At 49.8% G+C, this 21,219-nt stretch overlaps 2 protein-coding genes across 2 annotated transcripts in view; one reads left to right on the top strand and one right to left on the bottom strand.

Annotated features, from left to right (window-relative positions):
- Positions 1–775: 775 nt before the first annotated feature.
- On the top strand, positions 776–7,652 carry LOC150042053 (killer cell lectin-like receptor subfamily B member 1). The gene is made up of 3 exons (XM_090325193.1): positions 776–797; positions 5,950–6,125; positions 7,533–7,652. Exons 1-3 carry the CDS (start codon positions 776–778, stop codon positions 7,650–7,652), a joined length of 318 nt encoding a protein of 105 aa, XP_090181319.1.
- Positions 7,653–9,052: 1,400 nt separating this feature from the next.
- LOC150042054 (pregnancy zone protein-like) overlaps positions 9,053–21,219 on the bottom strand; it is a 30,801-nt gene continuing 18,634 nt past the window's right edge. Inside the window, 18 exon segments of the mRNA XM_090325196.1 lie at positions 9,053–9,213; positions 9,578–9,619; positions 10,192–10,294; positions 10,691–10,759; positions 11,512–11,602; positions 12,421–12,554; positions 13,014–13,229; positions 14,004–14,218; positions 14,579–14,756; positions 16,268–16,342; positions 16,872–17,028; positions 18,178–18,265; positions 18,894–19,004; positions 19,007–19,072; positions 19,655–19,738; positions 20,006–20,057; positions 20,504–20,625; positions 20,943–21,069. Coding sequence (XP_090181322.1) covers positions 9,191–9,213; positions 9,578–9,619; positions 10,192–10,294; positions 10,691–10,759; positions 11,512–11,602; positions 12,421–12,554; positions 13,014–13,229; positions 14,004–14,218; positions 14,579–14,756; positions 16,268–16,342; positions 16,872–17,028; positions 18,178–18,265; positions 18,894–19,004; positions 19,007–19,072; positions 19,655–19,738; positions 20,006–20,057; positions 20,504–20,625; positions 20,943–21,069 — 1,953 coding nt within the window. The 3' untranslated portion in view covers positions 9,053–9,190.

Below are 21,219 nucleotides of genomic sequence, written 5' to 3' on the forward strand. Positions count from 1 at the left end.
AGCCTCCTGAGTAGCTGGGGTGACAGACGTGAGCCACTGGCATGGGCTCAGATACATCTTGGGCAGTGTCACCTTTCTGTTCTTCTCTGTGGTATAGACACAAATGCCCTTTCCTGCCATTACATTTTCCTCTCCCATCCTCTAGACACAGTTTAATAATTCATTTGTCCATCAATACATTCCCAGCAATGACAGGATTATTGTGTAACTTAGTACGGATCTCACGAGGGCCAGACACTGTGCAAATCTTAAGAGACAATGGCCAAACAAGCACAAACACATACACACCGACCGTTCCGACTTTTTATGTGGATGGAAAACAGATGGAAAGGCAAGTGCTGGTAGCTCAAGCCTGAGATCTGGGGATCGTGGTTCAAAGCCAGCCTGGGCAGGGGAAGACCAGGAGAGTCTTATCACCAATGTACCATCGGAAAACTGGAAGTGGTGCCGTGGCTCAAGTGGTAGAGCACCAGCCTTGAGCTGAAGAGCTCAGGGACAGTGCCTGGAGTTCAAGTCCCAGGACCAACCAGTGTGTATATATATATATATACACATATATATATATATACATATATACACACACACATATACATTCAGTATCTATATTCAATTATATAATATATACAATATATATTATATTACATTATATAATATATGTATTAATATATGATATATATATATAGAGAGAGAGAGAGAGAGAGACAGAGAGAGACAGAGACCAGCTTAGAAGCATGATAAAGTAATCCAGCTTCCAGTGGCACAGGGATTTGGCAACATGGAGACATTTGAGCTCACTGGTAAGCTTCAGATTTGTTTCATAAAGTGATTGCTCTCAGTGGAATTTAGAAAATTAACCCAAGGGAAGGGAAGCGAATCCAGGAGGCCAGAAGGCCTTGGGGTGGGTGCTGGTGAGCTACTGAAGGTTGTTAAAGGGGTGCTGGCTTCCACGTTTAGGAGATGTTGTCCCCGGAAATGAGAAAAGAAATGTGTTCCAGCTGTTCACGGAGGCCTAGGGAGGGGGTGGTGAAGTAAGGAAACAGGGAACAGCTGGGCCGGAGCAGAAGGCCTGGGAGGAGGAGGAAGCGACAATATCTTTTGGGGGGGGCTTTGTTAGCTATTTAAATGTGAATATTCCTACGAGATTTTCTCAGTTGAATAGACGTCAGAGCTCAGGAGAAGCAGAACAGCAAAGCTGTTGGTTGGATTTTCATAAGGGAGAAATACTTTGCATATTTTTTAATTGTTATGAGAATGGGAGGGGCAGAGGGGTGACAGTTTTATAAGTTAGATTCTTCTTTCAACCCTTCCCTGTTTTCTCTCCCAGTTTTTTTTGTCTCCCATCCCCACCTGCAAGTTGTATGGTTCATTTTCCACATAGTATCTTGCTTTTCTTTTTCTTTTCTGTGTGTGTGTGTGTGTGTGTGTGTGTGTGTATTGGGGCTTGAACTCAGTGTCCCTAAGCTTTTTCATTCAAGGTTGGTGCTCTACCACTTGAGCCACAGCTCCACTTCCGGCTTTTTGCTGGTTCGCTACGGATTAAAGTCACATAGACTTTTCTGCCCCGGCTGGCTTTGAACTGTGAGCCTTGGATCTCAGCCTCCTGAGTAGCTGGGAGGCCAGGCGGGAGCCACGAGCTCCCAGCCAAAGCAACATTTTAACAAAGGAATTATCAGGAGATTTTTTTTTTTTTTTTGGCTAGGTCAGAGTGACTTGTTATAGCACATGAAATAAGAAATGACACATGGTGGCAGGATTTCACATTATACTGTTTTCAAGTGTAACAGAATGTCAAGTGAAAAACAAATTCTGCCTGTTTCAGGGCTTGAATTCAGCCTGATACTGTCCTTTAGTGTTTTGTTGTTGTTGTTGTTGTTGTCCTGGGGCTTGAACTCAGGGCCTGGGCACTGTCCTTGGACACATTTTCTTCAAGGCTAGAGCTCTGCCACTTGAGCCACAGTGCCACTTTCAGCTTTTCCTATGTATGTGGTACTGAGGAATTGAACCTAGGGCTTCGTGCATGCTAGGCGAGCACTCTACCACTACGCCAAACTCCCGGCCCCTGTCCTTAAGTTTTTTCTGCTCAAGGCTGATGCTCTACCATTTGAACCAGGGCTCTGCTTCCAGCTTAGTTCTGCCAGTTTAGAGGCTTGAATTTGTTAATAATATTCAAAAAGAAAGAAAAATATTACAAATGATTTCAGATGACATTGATTCAAAGTATAACAGAATTTCAAATTAAAAAAAAATTCTGGGACCGGAAATGTGGCCTAGTGGTAGAATGCTTACCTAGCATGCATGAAGCCCTGGGTTCGATCCCTCAGTACCACATACACAGAAAAAGCTGGAAGTGGTGCTGTGGCTCAAATGGCAGAGCTCCAGCCTTGAGAAAGACCAAGGACAGTGCCCAGGCCCAGAGCTCAAGCCCCAGGACTGGCAAACACACACACACACACACACACACACACACACACACACACACACATTAAACAAGCAAAAACTGTGTTAGTACTTGGTCTTGAACTCAGGGCCTGAACACTGTCCCTGAGCTCTTCAGCTTGAGAAAGTTCTACCACTTTCTAATTTTCTAGTTCATTGAAGATGAGAGTCTCATGGATTTTTTTGCCTGGCCTGGCTTTGAACTGCGATCCTCAAATCTCGGCCTCCTGAATCGCTGAAATTATCAATTGGCTTTAAGAAGCAGAAATAACTAAATATTTCAAGATTATTTACTTAAACCAGGAAGGGATCCGATCCTCAATTGTCGAGATAATTGACAGATTGGTATTATTAAATTTCTGCCTGTTTTTATTGAGTATCTCTGTGGAATCAATAGTAGTCTGATTATTTCTTGGCTGTATTAAGAGACAAGTACTTTGACACTGGAGGCCTAAGCCAAATAAGTGGAAGGCTCCACAAACCTTTTTTTTTTTCTTTGAAAGGGAAAAGGAAAAGAAAGAGTTAGAGAAAAGAGAAAACAAAGGAAAAATAAAGACAAACAGAATACAGGGAGGGGGAATCCATGATATTAATAACAAACAAGAAATATTTGGGGGCTGGGAGTGTGGCCTAGTGGTAGAGTGCTTGTCTAGCATGCAGGAAGATCGGGGTTTGATTCCTCAGTACCACATACATAGAAAAAGCCAGAAGTGGTGCTGTGGCTCAACTGGTAGAGCTCCAACCTTGAGAAAGCCCAAGGACAGTGCTCAGGCCCTGAGTTCAAGCCCCAGGACTGGCAAAAAAAAAAAAAAAAGAAAAAGAGAAAGAAAAATAAATAAGTATTTGGGAATTGGAAAAAAAAGGGAAGATTCTGAGGTAGAAAGGTTTTAGGAAAAATAAACAAGAAAAACTCTTTTTCCTTTGTGTTGCAACCCTATCGAGTCCCTGATAGGAATGTGTGTGCATTTGTGGTGATTGTACGGTGATAACTTATGCGACTCTCCTCCTGGAGTGTGTTTCCTGTAAGTGGAGGAAATGCATGCATCTGCTTCATGTCATCCACCTTCAACAGAAGCACACTCAAGACCACTGCCGGGAACACAGGCCTATAATCCCAGCGACTAAGGGAGGATCACAGTTCAAGCCAGTTCAGGCAGACACATTCTTCATTTTATTATTATTATTTTTGTGCCAGTCCTTGGGGCTTGAACTCTGGGCAGTGCCCTTGAGCTTCTTTGGCTCACGGCTAGTGCTTTACCACTTTAGCCACAGTGCCAGTTCTGGCTGTGTGTGTGTGTGTGTGTGTGTGTGTGTGTGTGTGTGTGTGTTTAATCGAAGGTTAGAGTCTCACAGACTTTCCTGCCCAGGCTGGGTTTGAACCTTGAGCCTCAAGATCTCAGCCTCCTGAGTAGCTGGAGTGACCCGTTGTGAGCCATCCATACCCGGCTTGGATAAACTAATGAAAAGGATCAAAGCACAATCTGCGGGAAAACTCCATCCAGCCAGACATCACGCCTGTCACCCCAGCTACTCAGAAGGCTGAGATCTGAGGTTCAAATTCAGCCTGGGCAGGAAAGTCTGTGAGACTCTCACCTCCAAGGAACCATCAGAAAACCAGACGTGGTGGCGTGGTTCAAGTGGTTAAGCGCCAGCCTTCAGCTGAAGAGCTCAGGGATAGCGCCCAGAACTTGAGATTGAGCCTTGGAACTGGCAGAAAGGAAGGAAGGAGACAGGTAAAGAGAACAAGTAAGCATGGGTATGAAGACGTGTTTGCTAAGTGATTTCAAAACATGGACGCATGTGTGGGTGAGAAGCACGAACGGGTGGTTGGTGCACAAACTTTGGAATAGCAAACTCTGGACTTGGATGTTTGTTTAAGAAACTGCTGGTTGTTTTTCTGTTATTTATTGCCAGAGGAGTTCCCTCGCTGACTCACTGATGGACGGAAAATATATATTTTGGCTAGATAAATGCAGGTGGCCCAAGACACAAGCCGGTAAAATCATAGGAGATATTTCATAACCAGTGGGGAGAGAATAAAGGGCTTCTATTGGATCTGAACTGGGGCCCAAGGCTAGAAAGTACTGAAGCCTTGTGAACCCTAAGAAAGAATCTCCATTTTTTTGGGGGGGGGGATTCTGGTACTAAGATTTGAACTCAGGACCTGTCCACCCAGCTGCTCGGCAGGCTGCCATCTGAGGATCCACCTTCAAAGCACTCTGCCACTTGAGCCACACCTCCTCCACTTATGGTTGTGTGTGTGTGTGTGTGTGTGTGTGTGTGTGTGTGTGTGTGTGCGTGTGTGTGCTGAATTGGAGATAAGAGTCTTGTTCACTTGTTTGCCCAAGCTGGCTTAGCACCTCCGTCCTCACATGCAGCTGGGATTACAGGTGTGAGCGACTGCCTCTGTCTGTATCGTGTGTCCTCCAATAATGTTAAAGATGAGTTTTTTTTTCAAAGTCTAAGAAATCTGTGATGGCAGAGGTGATGGATGGAGGGGTGACAATTCCACACGTCACGTCACCAGTGCGTTTCTTTGGGGACCGTAGAGTCCAGACAGGACCACAGCTGCCTTTGTTTACCCTTTCGTCCCTCCACGTCTGTGCCCACCTCAGACAGAGACAGCAACACACACGACAGGAAAGCAAAGCCAAGAAATACAGCGATGCAGAGGAAACCCCCCCCCTGGTGCCCATTTCCTGGAGCTCACGTGGATAAAGACGGTATATGATCAGAGGCGCAGAGACATGGCGCCATTGTGTGTTTTTCCTCTGAGACTAAAGTCTGGGCTGGGAGTGTGGCCTAGTGCTAGAAAAAGCTGGAGGTGGCGCTGTGACTCAAGTGGTAGAGCACTAGCCTTCCGAGATGCGTTTTCTGGGGCCTGGGGATCACCTCAATGACCCCCCGACTCTATATGCGAGCCTTGCAATCCCAGCTAATCTCTGTTGCAGCCCCTTTGTGATGGTTTCTAGAAGGCACGAGAAGGTTCTGGAAGAAGCATAGCGCATGGCGAGCACACAGCCCCCCCACCCCCGGGCAGTGCCTTCTTTTTCCTGAGCATCTCAAAGCCCACAGCCCTAACTCAGATGCTCACCTCACCCCTCGTCCATCCTGGAATCAAGACAGCAACTTCCCAGTCTCTCTCAAGGACAAAGATGGCACTCAAGGTCAAATAGGCCTCCCCGGGGGCTGTGGTCACTCTGCAGATCTTTCTCACCCCTGTCCCCCAATTCTCCCTGTTTAACCTGAAGCCCCGAGATGTCTTGAGGTGCTGCCCTGAAATCCAGCTCCTCTGACTGGACAGAAGACCAGGGGTGGCCGGTACTAATGCAGGGAGCTACTGGACTGGGCCCGAGGTCTGAAATCCCGGTTTCAATGTTTCTTTCAAACTTTCCTGTCATCACCACAATGGTGGTTGACTGTGGCTTGAATTTCTCCCCCCTCACCAGCCTGGGTGACGTGTGCATGGTGGGGCCTGGGTGGTGGAAGGTCAACCTCTGCCTGTTTCTCCAGTGGAGACAGTGCCCCTGGCCTCGTGCCCCCTGTCGTGGCAGCAGCGTGGAGACAAGTGCCTCCTCTTCTTATCATCCACGTCTGTGACTTGGCGTGACAGTCTGGCTGACTGCTCCACTAAGGAATCCAGCCTGCTGCTCATTCGCGATCCGGAGGAGCTGGTGAGCGGGGGTGGGGTGAAATGTCTTCCTGGAAGTCAGCAGCCTGGGACCCCGGCCAGGATCTCTGCACTTCTCACCAAACGTTCTGTACATATGCCTCTGTCTACATGCATCCAATCACTATCCACCTTCCCACCATCCCTCCATCATCATCCTCCATCCTCCATCACCATCCACCCCTCCATCCATCCACATCCAGCAACTATCAGTCATCCATCCATCAATCCGTCCATTCATCCACCCATCCATCCTCCATCCACCCACCCATCCATCCATCCATCTACATCCATCAACCATCATCAGTCATCCATCCTCCATCCATCCATCCACATCCATCAACCATTATCAGTCATCCATCCATCCATCCATCCATCCATCCATTCACCCACCCATCCACCTATCCAACCATCCATCCATCCATCCATCCATCCATCCATCCATCTACCCATCCACCATCATCAGTCATTTATCCATCCATCCACATCCATCAACCATCATCAGTCATCCATCCATCCATCCATCCATCCATCCACCTATCCACCCATCCAACCATCCATCTATCCATCCTTTTGCTTTTCTTTTTCTCTACTTTTGTATTTATGTATCTACCTCTATATCTTTTAGATTCCAGATATTCTGTATGTATCCATGTTTCTGAGTATATGTATGCGTGCATTTATCTTTTTTATTACCAGTCCTGGGGCTTGAATTCAGGGCCTGGGCATTGTCCTTGGGCTTTCTCAAGGTTAGAACTCTACCACTTGAGCCACAGCATGAATTTCAGCTTTTTTCTGTATATGTGGTACCAAGTAATGGAACCCAGGGCTTTGTGCATGCTAGGCAAGCACTCTACCACTAGGCCACACTCCCAGACTATTCTAGCTTTTTTCTCTATCCTATTTGTATATGTTTATCTGTATAACTCATCTATCTTTGTTTTTCATCTATATTTTTGCAGGTAGGTATCTACATCTGTGTATGGATGCATCTACCTAAGAGAAATATCACAGAGAAAGCAGAATTAACCCTTACGAGAAGTGAGGGAATTCTTTTTTGTGTTATGACACTGGATGTTAGGGGATGAATAGAATAAACACAGTTGGTGGCTCACGTCTGTACCCCACCTACTCAGGAGGCTGAGATCTGAGGATCCTGGTTCAAAGCCAGCTCAGGCATAAAAAAAGCCTGTGAGGCTGTTATCACAATGAACCACCAAAACGTCCTAAATGGGTTGTGGCTCAAATGGTAGAGTGCCAGCCTTCAGCAAAAGAGCTCAGGGACAGTGCTCAGGCCACAAGTTCAAGCCCCAGGACTGGTGCGCGCACACACACACCACACATACACACCACACACGCGCACGCACACACACACACACACACACTCACACACAAAGTCTGGTTGTCATTTGTTCTCCTATCTCAGAGGCTCCTGCAGAACTTTCTGGAACATGACAAAAGCCTCTACTGGATTGGACTAAATCACACACTGCCGGAGGAGGCGTGGAAGTGGATAAATGGCTCTGCGTTCAATCCCACCACGTGAGTCCCGGGATGTAATGTGACACTCCACGGGTGTCAGCTGTGTGCTGTAAGATGGAGCCTGTTCTCAACAGAGGTGTCTTTGTTTGGTCAGGAAATTTCCAGAGGCTGAGCAGCCTGCGAAGACAAGGGGTTCCCAGGCTGCAGGAGCATTTCCACGTGGCAGGGGCGTCACTCGCTCTTTTATCCAGTGTGCACACTCATCTCCAGTTAGTTTGTTTATTTCGCTGCTGCTCCTGGGGTTGGAACTCAGGGCCTGTTCTGTCACTTGGCTTTTTCACTCCAGGCTGGTCCTCTGTCACTTGAGCCACAACTCCACTTGCAGCTTTTCTGGTGGTTCATGGGAGATCAGAATCTCATGGACTCTCTTGCCTGGGCTGGCTTTGAACCTGGATCCTCAGATCTCAGCCTCCTGAGCAGCTAAGATTATACGTGTAAACTACTGACACTTGGTTATGTTTATATAAAATATTCAATATATAAGATGTATTATATATCATGTATTATAAGTGATATACACATAGTATATCATATATAATGAACATTTATAATATATTTTACATATGCATTATACTTATTACTGTTTATTATGTGTATACAATAACGTATATATATGCTATATATATATATACATACACTATTGTGTATATACACATACAAATAAAGAATACATCCTGATCTCAGGACCTGAGTGTGATCCCTAGGTTTTTTCCTCTCTAGGCTGTTTCTTTACTACTTGAACCACAGCTCCTCTTCTGGCTTTTTGCTGGTTCATTGGAGATGAGAGTCTCACCGAGAGACTTCCCTGCCCACCCTGGCCTGGAACTCCATCCTCAGGTCTCAGCCTGTGAGTGGCTGGGATGACACGCCCGCGCCACCACGCCCCGCTGCAGCCTGTCAGGCACTGGACCGCCACAGGCCAGCCTGTTAAAATGTCCCCAACGCTCCAGCCTCCTCTCTGTGTGAACTCACAGCGTGGACACAGCAACCGTCAGGTAAGAGCGTGGAAGCAGACCAGGTAAGGCATCGCTCAGGACAATGCTGGGAATATGAGAAGAAGAAGGAGGAGGAGGAGAAGAAGGAGGAGGAGGAGGAGGAGGAGGAGAGGAAGGGCGGCACTGATCAGGCAAAGGATCAGAACAAAGGCATCTGGAATAAACTGGGCGCCGCTGGCTCCCACCGGTCATCCTAGCTCTCACAGGAGGTTGAGACCTGAGGATTGCGATTGGAGGCCAGCCTGGACAGAAAAGTCTGGGAGCCTTCTAAGGCTGCAAACCAGCAAAAAGCCAGCAGTGGTGATATGGCTCAAGTGGTAGAGCACCAGTCTTGAATGAAAAAGCTCAGAGACAGCGCCCAGGCCCTGAGTTCAAGTCCCAAGACTGACAAAAAAAAAAAGAGAGAGGATTCTAAATATCACACATTTATTCAACATACAAATCTCATGTGTCTACCATCTTCTTTTTTTCTTTCTCTCTCCTCTTTCTCACTCACTCTCTGTTCATTTAGGGAGAAGTTCCTTTGATGAAATTCACATTTCCCTTTTCAAGCATTTCTTTGTTCGGATTCTAAACAGCAGAAGAACAGATCAAAAAAAAATATTAAGAAAATTTCATGACCTATGAGAAGAACAACTTTGCACATTCAAGTATTAATCAAAGCTCCTTTTTTTTTTTTGGTGGACCAACCCTGGGACTTGAACTCAGGGCCTTGGTGCTGTCCCTGAGCTTTTTCACGCAAGACTGGAGCTCTACCACTTGAGCCACAGCACCACTTTTGGTTTTCTGGCCGCTCAGGGGAGAGCAGAGTCTCACAGAGTTTCCTGTCCGGGCTGGCCTCGAACCAGGATCCTCAGATCTCAGCCTCCTCAGTAGCTGGGATGAGGAGGCGTGAGTCCCTAGCGTATAAATTCAATAACTATGTCTACTTTACCGGCTCTGCAGGGGGCGTTGTATTCTTCAATGGCGTATTCATCTGAAATACAAAGATGGATTGGACACGGGTCAGCCCGCTGCAGAGACATGGTGAGAGCCAAGGGGAATAAAAGAGATAAAATGACTTCTACACGACGACAACCTCTGTGACTGGTGGAGACTGAGGTAAGGCTGGAAGACAGCGGTATGCCCAGTGAAACCAATGAATCCCTGGAAGATTTTTCACTGGAGTTGAGCTTTCCTTTTTAGACCTTCCTTAATCTAAAAAAATGTGTGTGTGTGTGTGTGTGTGTGTGTGTGTGTGTGTGTGTGTGTGTGTGTGCCATACCAGGGCTTGAACTCAGGGCCCAGAGCTCTATTCCTTAGCTTTTTTTCTTCTTTTTTTACTCAAGGCTGGTGCTCTACCACTTGAACCAATCTCTGTGTCTGTTTTTTTTGGAGGGTAGTTAATTAGAGATTAAAAGGCGTCTCATAAGCTTTCCTGCTCAGGTTGTCTTAGAACCAAGATCTTCAGAGCTCAGGCTCTGAACAGCTGGGGTTACATGATGAGCTATGGGGCTCAATGGGTCATTTTGTTCCTATCGAAGCTCTGCCTGACTGAGTGCCACTCACCAGTCTCATAGTAATCGTAGGCCTTTACTGTGGCTGGTTGTAAGTTCTTTATTGGGACGTCTTGTTCTACCAAGAAATGGAAACCCATGGTCTCACTGGTTAGCTGGGGAGAGAGGAGAATGTAGTTAGAATTACAGCCTGATTCTAACTTAGTTACCACCTCCTCCTCCATGTTCAACTCCTGACATATCCATGTATGCCAAGCCAAGGCAACCAAGGCCTGGTGCTTTTGCCCACGCCTGTAATTGCAGCTACTCCGGAGGCTGAGATCTGAGGATCGAGTTCAAAGCCAGCCGTGGGCAGCAAAGTCTATGAGACTCTGATCTCTAATGAAACACCAGAAAATTGCAAGTGGTGCTGTGGCTCAAGTGGTAGAGCGCCAGCCTTGAGCTGAAGAGCTCAGGACCTGAGTTCAAGCCCCACAACTGACAAAAAAAGGAATCCAACATGATGGATGGGGGGTTGTGTGCCAGGGACAGGCAGTCCTGCAGACTCTCACCTTTTCCAGGTAAATGAGGACATGATTGGTGTTCACTTCTGTCTTCTGGATGTCAGCCCGGCTTTGGAGCTGTGGAGAAAGAGCACAAGCCAGAAGGAGGAAATGAAGGACGTTTTCTTCCTGGGGGCTGAATTTTACATCAACGACTGCTGTTTCTGTCAGTAAAATTAGTAATAATTAGCTGCCAGGGGCCGGTGGCTCACACCCGTGGTTCTAACCACTCAGGAGGCTGAGATCGGAGGATCAAGGCCCAAGGCAGACACATCTGTGCTTCTTATTTCCAATTAACCATCTGGGAGCTGAGAGTGGAGACGTGGCTCAAGTGGTTGAGTACCAGCCTTGAGAGAAAGGCTAAGCCAAGAGCCGAAAGCCCCCGGGTTCAAGCCCACGTCACGACACAACCACAATGACCAAGAAGATGAGAACAACACCACCAACAAAACAAAGAGATGAAAATGTGCTCTGGAGAGGCAAATTTGAAGAAGCAAATCTTCTTTTTTTTCTTTCAGTCAGTTGTGGGGCTTGAACTCAGGGCCCGGGCGCTGTCTCTGAGTCTATTTGTGTGCAAGGCTGGCACTCTACTCCTTGAGCCACAGCACACCACTTCTGGATTTTTTTTTCTGAGTAGTTTATGGGTGATAAGAGTCTCACGGGCTTTTCTGCCTGGGCTGGCTTTGAACTGGGATCTTCAGATCTCAGCCTCCCGAGTAGCTGGGACCACAGGCCTGTAATCAATACAAGCAACCTGACTACCGTAATTATCAGTGTTTATCCGCACCGATTCCACATCGGGTGTGCACACACCGGCAGAGGGGCCTTACCTGCTTTGTCGAGACTCTCTCAGGCACAAAGCCAGAAACCATCTTTACATCCACGATAACCATGTTGGAGCTGGGCCGTTTCCCGGTGTAGCTAGGAAGTGAAGGCAGAGCTAAACCTTCTGTGGGGGACAAAAACACCTGGGTCTCCACTGAAGGTGGAAATCTCAGTTTATCTAGAGTTTCTAATCATGTATGATCTCTGCCTACCACAATCTGTGCCCCCAGCTACGGTTGCCAACCCTCTTCAAGCAGAGTATCGCCGCCGTCTCAGCATCAAAGCTTTTCCATAAGAAGGAAGTAAAATGTCCTCGCTAATACACGCTCCAGGGCCCAGCCCGGTGGCTCATCCCAGCTACTCAGGAGGCTGAGATCTGAGGATCCGAGTTCAAAGCCAACCCGGGGCAGGAAAGTGTATGAGACTTCTTATCTCCAGTGAACCATCAAAAAGCTGGAAGTGGGGCCAGGAGTTTGGCCTAGTGGTAGAGTGCTTGCCTAGCATGCACCAAGACCTGGGTTCGATTCCTCGATACCACATACGTAGCAAAAAGCCAGAAGTGGTGCTGTGGCTCAAGTGGTAGAGCCCTAGCCTTGAGAAAAGCCAGGGACAGTGCTCAGGCCCTGAGCCCATGCCCAGGACTGGCAAAAGAAAAAGAAAAAGCTGGAAGTGGGGCTGTGGTTCAATGGTAAAGCACCAGCCTTGAGCAAAAACAACAACAAAAAACCTCACAGACAGCGCCCAGATCCTGAGTTCAAGCCCCAGAACCAACACAACAAACAAATAAATGCTATCAGACTTTGAAATTCATGTCTTAGAGTCCCCAACCGCTGTCGCCACCCTGAAGAAAATGAATTTTTTTCCCCTCCTATCTTTTCGGTGAAAGATCTTGTGATGATTTGGGATTTTTTTACCTGATGTTGATGTGAAGCTCGAATTTCTTCTCAGCTTCACCGTCTTTGTCACAACTTGGGGGAAGAGTCTCCACTCCTAAGTTGAAGAAGGCTTTTCCTCCTTTCTTGGGGAGAATGTTGTATCTTAAGATTGTCTAAATGAACAAAAAATGGAGAGGGGAAACAGAGAAAAAAATTAAAAATATATACATTTATTTATTATCTTTTATCTTTTTTTGTTAGTTGTGGGAGTTGAATTCTAGGCCTGGGCACTGTCCCTGAGTCCTTCAGCTCAAGGCTGCTCAGTCCTTGCCGTTTCACAGGATACAAATTGAATATGATGACTTTTATTCATCTATCCCTCTTTTCCTTGACCTCACACCTCCCTCCCCCAGCCCCAACACTTCAATTGGCAACTTCATGATATTTATTTTGCCGGACTGTGAGTTAGCCGTTTGAAGGACTTACGCCATTTGAATTCTCTTCTACATACACCATACTTACATTAGGAAATTATATATATATATTCCCAGACCTGCATAGCTGAATTCCGATGCCATCGCCGGGCCTGACTCTTTCATTCCCAGCATCCCCCTAGATTGCGGCCTTCTCACCTGCAGGTATACACATCCCGACCCGGACACGGTGACACTGTAATCTCCAGGGACCTCTGGCAAACTCATGTCCTGAACGAGCAATCTGTTGGTGTCATCCACGTGGAAGTCATGAGACACGCCTGGAGACCTGACGGTGACTAAAGTGGCTTGTGCATTCTTGGTGAAAGTTGCAGCCCCGTATTTGGACAGGGCTTGGAGGGCAATCACTGTATCCTGAGAACCAACAGACAGGAAAAGGGCTTTGGAAAAATCTGCCCTACTATGGTTTTTCAGAATCATTTTGTTCTAATGGACAATGATGATTGTGTGTGTGTGTCCTGGGGCTTGAACTCAGAGCCTGGGTGCTGTCCCTGAGCTTTTTATTTGACTCAAAGGCTGGTGCTCTACCACTTGAACCACAGCACCACTCTGGCTTTTTGCTGGGTTCATTGGAGATAAGAGTCTCGGGGACTTTCCTATCCAGGCTGGTTTTGAACCTTGATCTTCAGCTCTCAACCTCATAGGTAGCTGGGATGAGTCAGCTACCAGTGCCTTACAAACAGTACATGACTGTGATTTCAGTTCAGTTCCAGTCGGGTTATAACTCACTGTAGGTACTTTGAGTGTTGGAGGGGAATAAAAGTTTTCTCACTGGGCTGGGAGCGTGGCCTGGTGGTAGCGTGCTGGCCTAGCATACACGAAGCCCCAGGTTCTATTCCTCAGTGCCCCATATGCAGAAAAAAAGCTGGCGGTGGCGCGGTGGCTCAAATGGTAGAACGCTAGCCTTGAGAGACAAAGCCTGTGATTCTGAGTTCAAAGCCCCAGAACCACAGGCACCAAAACCAAACCAAAAGAACGGTAATCCCTATTCACAACAATAATCAAGCTGGCACTTTGTTCTGATCCTTGATAAAGATGGATGATTCAGTGGTTCGATTCCCGGCATCAGTGTGTTTATGCATGCATGAGGGCGTTCTGCTCCCCACCCCCTCAAGTCTGTCCACAGACCTGAGTGGAAGAGAAGCCCCCGTGAGCGTTCTGTTGCTTGATAACCCATTTCACGATGCGTGAGGCTGTGGACAGGTCCCCGGGAGACGGGGAAGTGAGGTAGGCCAAGAGGATGTAACATGTCATTTCCACTTCGGCGGAGGCTGTGCTGGTGTGATAACCCAGAGTTTCCGCTCCTGGAGCTTTTCTGGGTCGTTCCCAGTGGAGAGAATCCTCTTTGAAAAAGAAAAAGAGAAGAAAACAATTTCGGTCGGTGGTGGGACTCGAACTCACAGCCAGGGTGCCATCCCTGAGCTCTTCAGCTCAAGGCGCGCCTGACCACTTGAGCCACAGTGCCACTTCTGCTGGCTCATTGGAGATGAGAGTCTCATGAACTTTCCTGCCCGGGCTGGCTTGGAACCGCGATCCGCCTATTTCAGCCTCCTGAGTAGCTGGGATGACAGACTTGAGACACCACGCTGGGCTGACTGAGAAAATCTTTTAGCGTACAGAAATGATTGCTGATGTCTAACCCGTACATGGAGGACCCTCATTAGAGCTCAGCTAATAAGATTTTTACATGGCGGTTCTTTTACCCTCTTTCACGGCCTCTCTGTTCAGTGATTCAAGGATCCAGTTTCTCTTGAGCTGGTCCCCAGCCAGCGCGAAGGCATAGGCCAACAGCGCCTTGCTGTAGACATGGCTGGCTTGAGTCTGTGAGATAGATCTCCACACCATATCTAGGCAGAAGAAGGCATTCCGTACCACCATGTGCTATTAAAAAAAGAAAAAAAAAAAGATGACATCCAGCAGAACCAGCTTGGCACCAGAGCTCCCTCACGCCTGTCAACTCAGGAGACTGAGATAAGAGGATCACGGTTCAAAGCCAGCCCAGGCAGGAAAGTCTGGGAGACTCTTACCTGCGAGGAACCAGCAGAAAACCAGAAATGGCGTTTTGGCTCAAATGGTGGAGCGCTAACCTTGAGAAAATGAAGTTTAGGGACAGCGCCCAGGCCCTGAGTTCAAGCCCCAGGTCTTACCCCCCCCAAAACCCCAAAACCCCCACAAAAGCAGAACTCTGGGCAGTCCTCTCCAGGAGAATGCCAGACAAATCCTTCCCCTGTTCTGTGCAAATTTAGAGTCCAAACAGCAGAGTGACCACGTGGTGTGGCTGGCAAGGGCCTAGCTCTCGTTTTGTGCCAGTCGTGGGGTTTGAACTCAAGGTCTGGGCACTGTCCAGGCTGGAGTTCTACCACTTGAGCCTCAGCACCACGTCTGGGTTTTTCTATGTCTGTGGTACTGAGGAATCGAACTCAGGACTTCATGCATGCTAGGCAAGCACTCTACCACTAGGCCACGCTCCTGGCCCTACTTTTTTGATGGTTCATTGGAGATGAGAGTCGCAGGGACTTTCCTGCATTGGCTGGCTTTGAACCGCGATCTTCAGAGCTCATCTTGCGTAGCTCTGGTGTGAACTACCAGTGCCTGGCTTACGACCTTGTTCATTAGAGCTCAATAAAATATATCCTAGTTAGATATCAAGGAAACGATATTTAATTAACAGATAATTAAACGATACATAATAAATAAAAACAACTAGATAAACAAAAGAATAGTAGCTAATAAAGAAAATGATGAACAATAATTACATTAATTAAACAATTAAGTAAATGATACTTAATAAATAATGTCCCTGAGAGAATCATCGTTCTGGGAGTCATAAAGAATTAAGTTAATTAAATAACTGAATAAATGATGAGCAACAATTAAATAAATTAAATAAATAAGTAAATGGTACTTAAGAAATAATTTCTCTCAGAGACTTATTGTTCTGGGAGTCATAAAGAATTAAGTTAAGTAATGGAATAAATGATCAACAATAATTAAATGAATAAGTAAATGGTACTTAAGAAATAATTTCCCTCAGATAATTATTATTCTGGGATTCAGAAAGCATTAAGTTAATTAAATAATTGGTTAAAACAAACAATAATTAAATAGTTACATAAATGATTCTTAATAAATTCCTCAGAGAATCACCATTCTGGGATTCATAGTTAAATCAGTTCATCAGCCAATTAGCTAAATGATGAATAACAAATGAATTGGCTACACAATTAAGCAAAATGACAAATAATAAAAGTATGTAATTAAATGATGGATAATATGTGATTAATGAAACAATGAAGTCATTAGATAACTGGCACGTAGTGATTTCCCTTAGACTGCCTCTGCTCCAGGGCTTTGGTGGGCTGAAAACATCTGGGGCGGGCGGTGGCACGTACCGTGACCGGAAGTCCCATCTCCAGCAGAGCGATGGTGACATAGGCAGACAGAGTGGCTTCATCCCCAACGCCTCCCTGGAAGGGGGAGGGGCAGAGATTCTCAAACACCCCGGGCCCCAGGACATTTGTTCTTCCTTCCCGGGGGGCCAGCTACATGGGTTTCTTTGGTCCTGTGTGGCTTCCCCTCCATCCTTTCTGGTTACTCTAAAACTGTAGTCAACAAGTGTGTGTGTGTGTGTGTGTGTGTGTGTCATTGGGCTCGAACTCAGGGCCTGGGTTCTTTCACTCCTGGCTGGTGCTCTACCACTTGAGCCACTTGTGGGGTTTTTTTTTTTTGGTGGTTCATTGGAGTAAAGAATCTCGCAGCCTCTCCTGCCCAGGGCTGGCTTTGAACCGCGATCCTCCTATCTCAGCCTCCTGATTGGCCGCAGTTCCCAGCCACGAGGTTTAGTATTTTGCATTCCATGGAATACTGCCAATGTGCTTGTAGATTTCGGGGTGTGTTGGGGGGAGGGCACCAGAGCTCCCTTTTCCCCAATGCTCCTCAGACCTAGGGCAAGCACAGTTTTCAGGGGGTCCAGAAAGAAGGAGCGACTTCTGTCACCTTGATGGCATTGTTAAGCAGAGTCCCTGAGGGCTGAAAGCAGCCATTCTCCTTCTGCTTGCGCAAGAGCCAGTGGAAAGTCGTGGTGATGTGGCCGCTGTCCACGAAGATGTAGGGTTGTGCGTGGACGAAAGACTTGAGCACGAACGCCGTGAGCCTGGAAAGCCAAAAAAGAGAGGAAGATGGAGGCTGGAGGGACCCCACGTTCAGAGGTCTCCTGATGGGTTCCTGGGGGCTAGACCTGGGCATTTGGGGAGGATTCTTGTGGGAGGGAGGGTGAGGGGAGCACGGATTTTTATATTTCCTTTCCCCAATTTTTCCCAGAGTTGACGCTTTCACTTTTCTTTTCCACCCTTTTCTCTTCCCTTCCCCTCCCTCCCTCCCTCCCTCCCTTCCTTTCTTCCTTCCCTCTTTCCTTCCTTCCTTTCTTTTCTGTGCTGGTTCTTGGACTTAAACTACAGCACTCAGTTTTTTATGACCACAGAGGGCACCTGACCACTTGACCCAGGCCTCCAGTCCAACATTTTGTAAGTTCATTGGAGAGTAAAATAAAAAAACCAAACGCCTGGGCTTTTTGGTTTGCCTGGCTTAGAACTATGATTCCCACATCTCCCCCTCCTGAGTAGCTGGGATTACAGAGGGGAGTCACTGATGTTTCACTGATCCTCTTCCTCTTCTCCAGCTCCTTCTCCTTCCCCCCCTCCTCTCCCCCTCCCTCTCCTCCTTCCTCTTCTCCTTCTCCTCCTCCTCCCTCTCCTCCTCCTCTCCTTCCTTTTCTTTCAGCATTCTTTGATGCCTCTAAAGCTCCCCCCCAATCCAAACTGCATTTTCCGACTGGCACCTCCTTCTCCCCGTCTCCCTCTCCCCGTCCTCCCCACTCCTCTGCCCCCACCTTCTATCAGAGGCCCTGCGTGCTGGGCCACTTAGCTGCTGTGTGCCCACAGGAGATGGAGTTTTCAAGGTTTCCCCAGGGAAGGTGCCGTGTGTGTGTGTGTGTGTGTGTGTGTGTGTGTGTGTGTGTGTCCCAGAACTTGAACTCAGGCCCTGAGCACTGTCCCTGAGCTTTTTTTTTTTGGCTGGTGCTCTACGACTTGAACCACAGCTCCACTTCTAGTTTTTTTGCTGGTTCCTGCCCAGGCTGGCTTTGAACCGCAGTCCTCAGATCTCTGCCTCCCAAGTGGCTGGGATGACAGGCGAGAGCCACACGCTGGCACGGAGGGTTGTACATGTCACAGATGAGCTGTTTCTAGAGTCCTGACGTCGTCCTGGAGGAGCTGGGCGCTGGGCAGGGAAGCTCTCGTCTCACCAAGTGTTTCCCGGGGTTCTGCCATTCTGGTCCCCAAAAGTGCTGTACGAGCCGTCGCTGTGCTTAAAATTCAACTGCGTTTGATATCCTGAAAGAGAAGGGTTCGAGGGTTTATGAAGTGACTACGTTTTTCCTTTCGTGTTGGTAAGGAAGCAGGAAGTGAGAACCATTTCTCTTTAAGCGTTGATGGTGTCATGGGAAATCTCGGAGTGTGTGTGTGTGTGTGTGTGTGTGTGTGATCAGTACGAGGACTTGAACTCACGGCCTAGCGTGCTGGCTTCGCTTTCATGGTTTTGCTCAAGGCTGGCGCTCTACCACTTGAACCACGCCCCCTCGTCTGGCTTTTTGGCTGCTTCGCTGGAGATGGGAGCCGCCCAGCCTTTCCTGCCTGGCTTAGTCACAACTGTGACCCTGAACTCTCAGCCTCCCGGGCGGCTGGAATGACAGGCGTGAACACGGGTGCACGTTCTCTGCGTGAGGACAGGAGGCTCAGGTCCCAGGCGCAGCAGAGGCCATCAGACATGAAAGCCAGAGCAGCTGACTTGAGTTCCCAAAAGATATACAGCCATCGAGCCTCACCTTTTCCTTTTCCTCCCTCCCTTCCTCCCTTCCTCCCTTCCAGAGCCTCCTGGACTCTGCTGGCCTGGCGTGGCTGGGGTGAGGGGCGGGAGTGCTGGCACCCGGCCCAGCACTGTGGTTCTGGGCTGGCTTCTCACCGCTGACGAGGTGGCCGACGGCTCTGGACTTGATCTCCTCGGTGAGCTGCCCCGTCACGTTCAGGTAATTCAGCACAAAGATGTTGGGGACAAAGAGGATCATGTTCTGCTCCCACAGCCATGGGGCATCTGGAGGAGGTTCTGGAGGTTTTGCATGGCAGCACCACCTAGTATATCACCTGAGGAACGAGAGGGACTTCAAAAACACATGCAGAGGAACGCGGGTTCTGCTCTATGCAGGGGTAGGAAAATACGGGACTCATCCTGGCAGGAAAGTCCTTGAGACTCTGATCTCCAATGAACCGGCAAAAAACGGAAGTGGAGCTGTGGCTCAAGTGGTAGAGCGCCAGCTTTGAGCACAAAAAGCTCGGGGACAGCGCCCTATGCGTGTGTGTGTGTGTGTGTGTGTGTGTGTGTGTATACACTGGTACTAGGGTATAAAGTCCAGTGCTCAAGGCTGGCGCTTGACCATTTGAGCACAGCTCCATTCCTAGCTTTTTCTGTGTGATGATTAATGGAAGAGTCTCAGGGCCTTTCCTGCCCAGGCTGGCTTTGAACCTTGATCCTCACATCTCAGCCTCCTGAGTAGCTGGGATGACAGACAGGAGCCGCCAGGGCCCAGCCAGAATACTATTTGTTTTTTTCTTCTCATCCGAATGTTGGGGTCTCCATTCATGGTGGGTGTGGAGACCCCTGAATTAGAATCTCACTGAGAGTGGCTGTCTCCACCCCCCCCCCCAACACTGGCTCTCCTGACTCACCCTGAACCGAGTAGGTGGCTCTGGCTGAGCCATGCACCACGTCTGAAGGGAGCTTCAGGGACAGCTTTTCCGGCATCCGGCCATCTGGGGAGAGGACACACACTTGTAAAAGAGGGGGGCCAGGAAGAGGGGAACCAGGAGGGGAAGCGATCCCTCCCCAGGCTCCCCCTCTCCTCCTCCAGATCCAATATTCTATTTCTCCTCGACTTTTTATTTGTCCAGTCCTGGGCTTGAGCTCAGGGCCTGAGCACTGTCCTTGGGCTTTCTAAAGGCTGGAGCTCCACCACTCGAGCCGGGTGTCGGCCTCCTGGGGAGCTGGGGCTGCGGGGTGGCCGCGGTGCTGGCACCTACCTGACGCGCACGACAGGACGTTGACAGTCTCCTCTCGCTCCACTCCTTCCAGCTTTGCATGGAAAGAACAGGAAGGGGATGGCGACCGTACAGGGAGATAAGGAGGGGGAAAACCTAGCGCGGACGCTCAGGCTCGCGCCGTCACCCCCGTGACTCGGGGGTCTGAGGCCCGAGGATCACTGGTTCAAACCCAGCCTGGGCCGAAGCGTCCACCAGACCCCGAGTTCCCAGAGCCAGCGAAAAGCTGGAATGGAGCTGGGGGAGGAGGAGGGAGGGGCAGGGAGGAGGGGAGGAGGAGGGAGGGGAGGAGGGGGAGGGGAGGAGGAGGGAGGGGCAGGGAGGAGGGGAGGAGGGGGAGGGGGAGGAGGAGGGAGGGGAGGAGGAGGGAGGGGCAGGGAGGAGGGGAGGAGGAGGGAGGGGAAGAGGAGGGAGGGGCAGGGAGGAGGGGGGCGGGGCAGGCCTGGTCCTCAGGCGCAGGCCCCGCGTCCCCCCGCTCACCTCCACGCGCAGGGTCTTCACCACCGTGTCGGGCAGCAGCGGCCCAGGCGGCGGCCCCGCCTCGTTCCCGCAGGGTGCCGCGGTCTGCAGCGCCTCCAGGACGCCCGTGAGGTTCACCTGGCCTGGGGGAAGAGGCGCCGGGGGCTGCCGGGCGGCGTGGGGGCCGCCCGCCCCCCTCCCCCGCCCCTCCTCCCTCCCCCCCGCCCCTCCCTCCCCCCGCCCTCCTCCCTCCCCCCCGCCCTCCCCACGGGCCGCCCCCCCTCCCCCCGCCCTCCCCCCTGGGCCCGCCCCCCTCCCCGCCCTCCCCCCCCGCCCTCCCCCCGGGCCGCCCGCCCCCCCTCCCCCGCCCTCCTCCCTCCCCCCGCCCTCCCCACGGGCCGCCCACCCTCCCCCCCGCCCTCCCCCCGGGCCGCCCCCCCCCGCCCCGCCCGCCGCTCACCCCCCACGCGCGGGGTCACGGCCCACGCCAGCGTCGTCCGCTCGCCGTGGCAGAGGCAGGAGGACGGGGCGTGGACGCCCACGGGCTCGGCCAAGACCCCTGGCTGCGGCGCCAGGGACACGCGGACCTGCCGGACCCCACGGGAGAGATGGGGAGAGAGGAGGACGTCAGGGGAGACGCGAGGCCTGGAGGCCGGGAGCGGGGCCAGACCACCAGGACCCGCCGGCCCCCGCCCACGGCCGCCGGCCCCGCCCACGTTCACCGGCCCCGCCCACCA

This window comes from Megascapheus bottae, chromosome 37 (assembly GCF_031878675.1).
Source record: "Megascapheus bottae isolate mThoBot1 chromosome 37, mThoBot2.hap1, whole genome shotgun sequence".
Classification (NCBI taxonomy): Eukaryota; Metazoa; Chordata; class Mammalia; order Rodentia; family Geomyidae; genus Megascapheus; species Megascapheus bottae.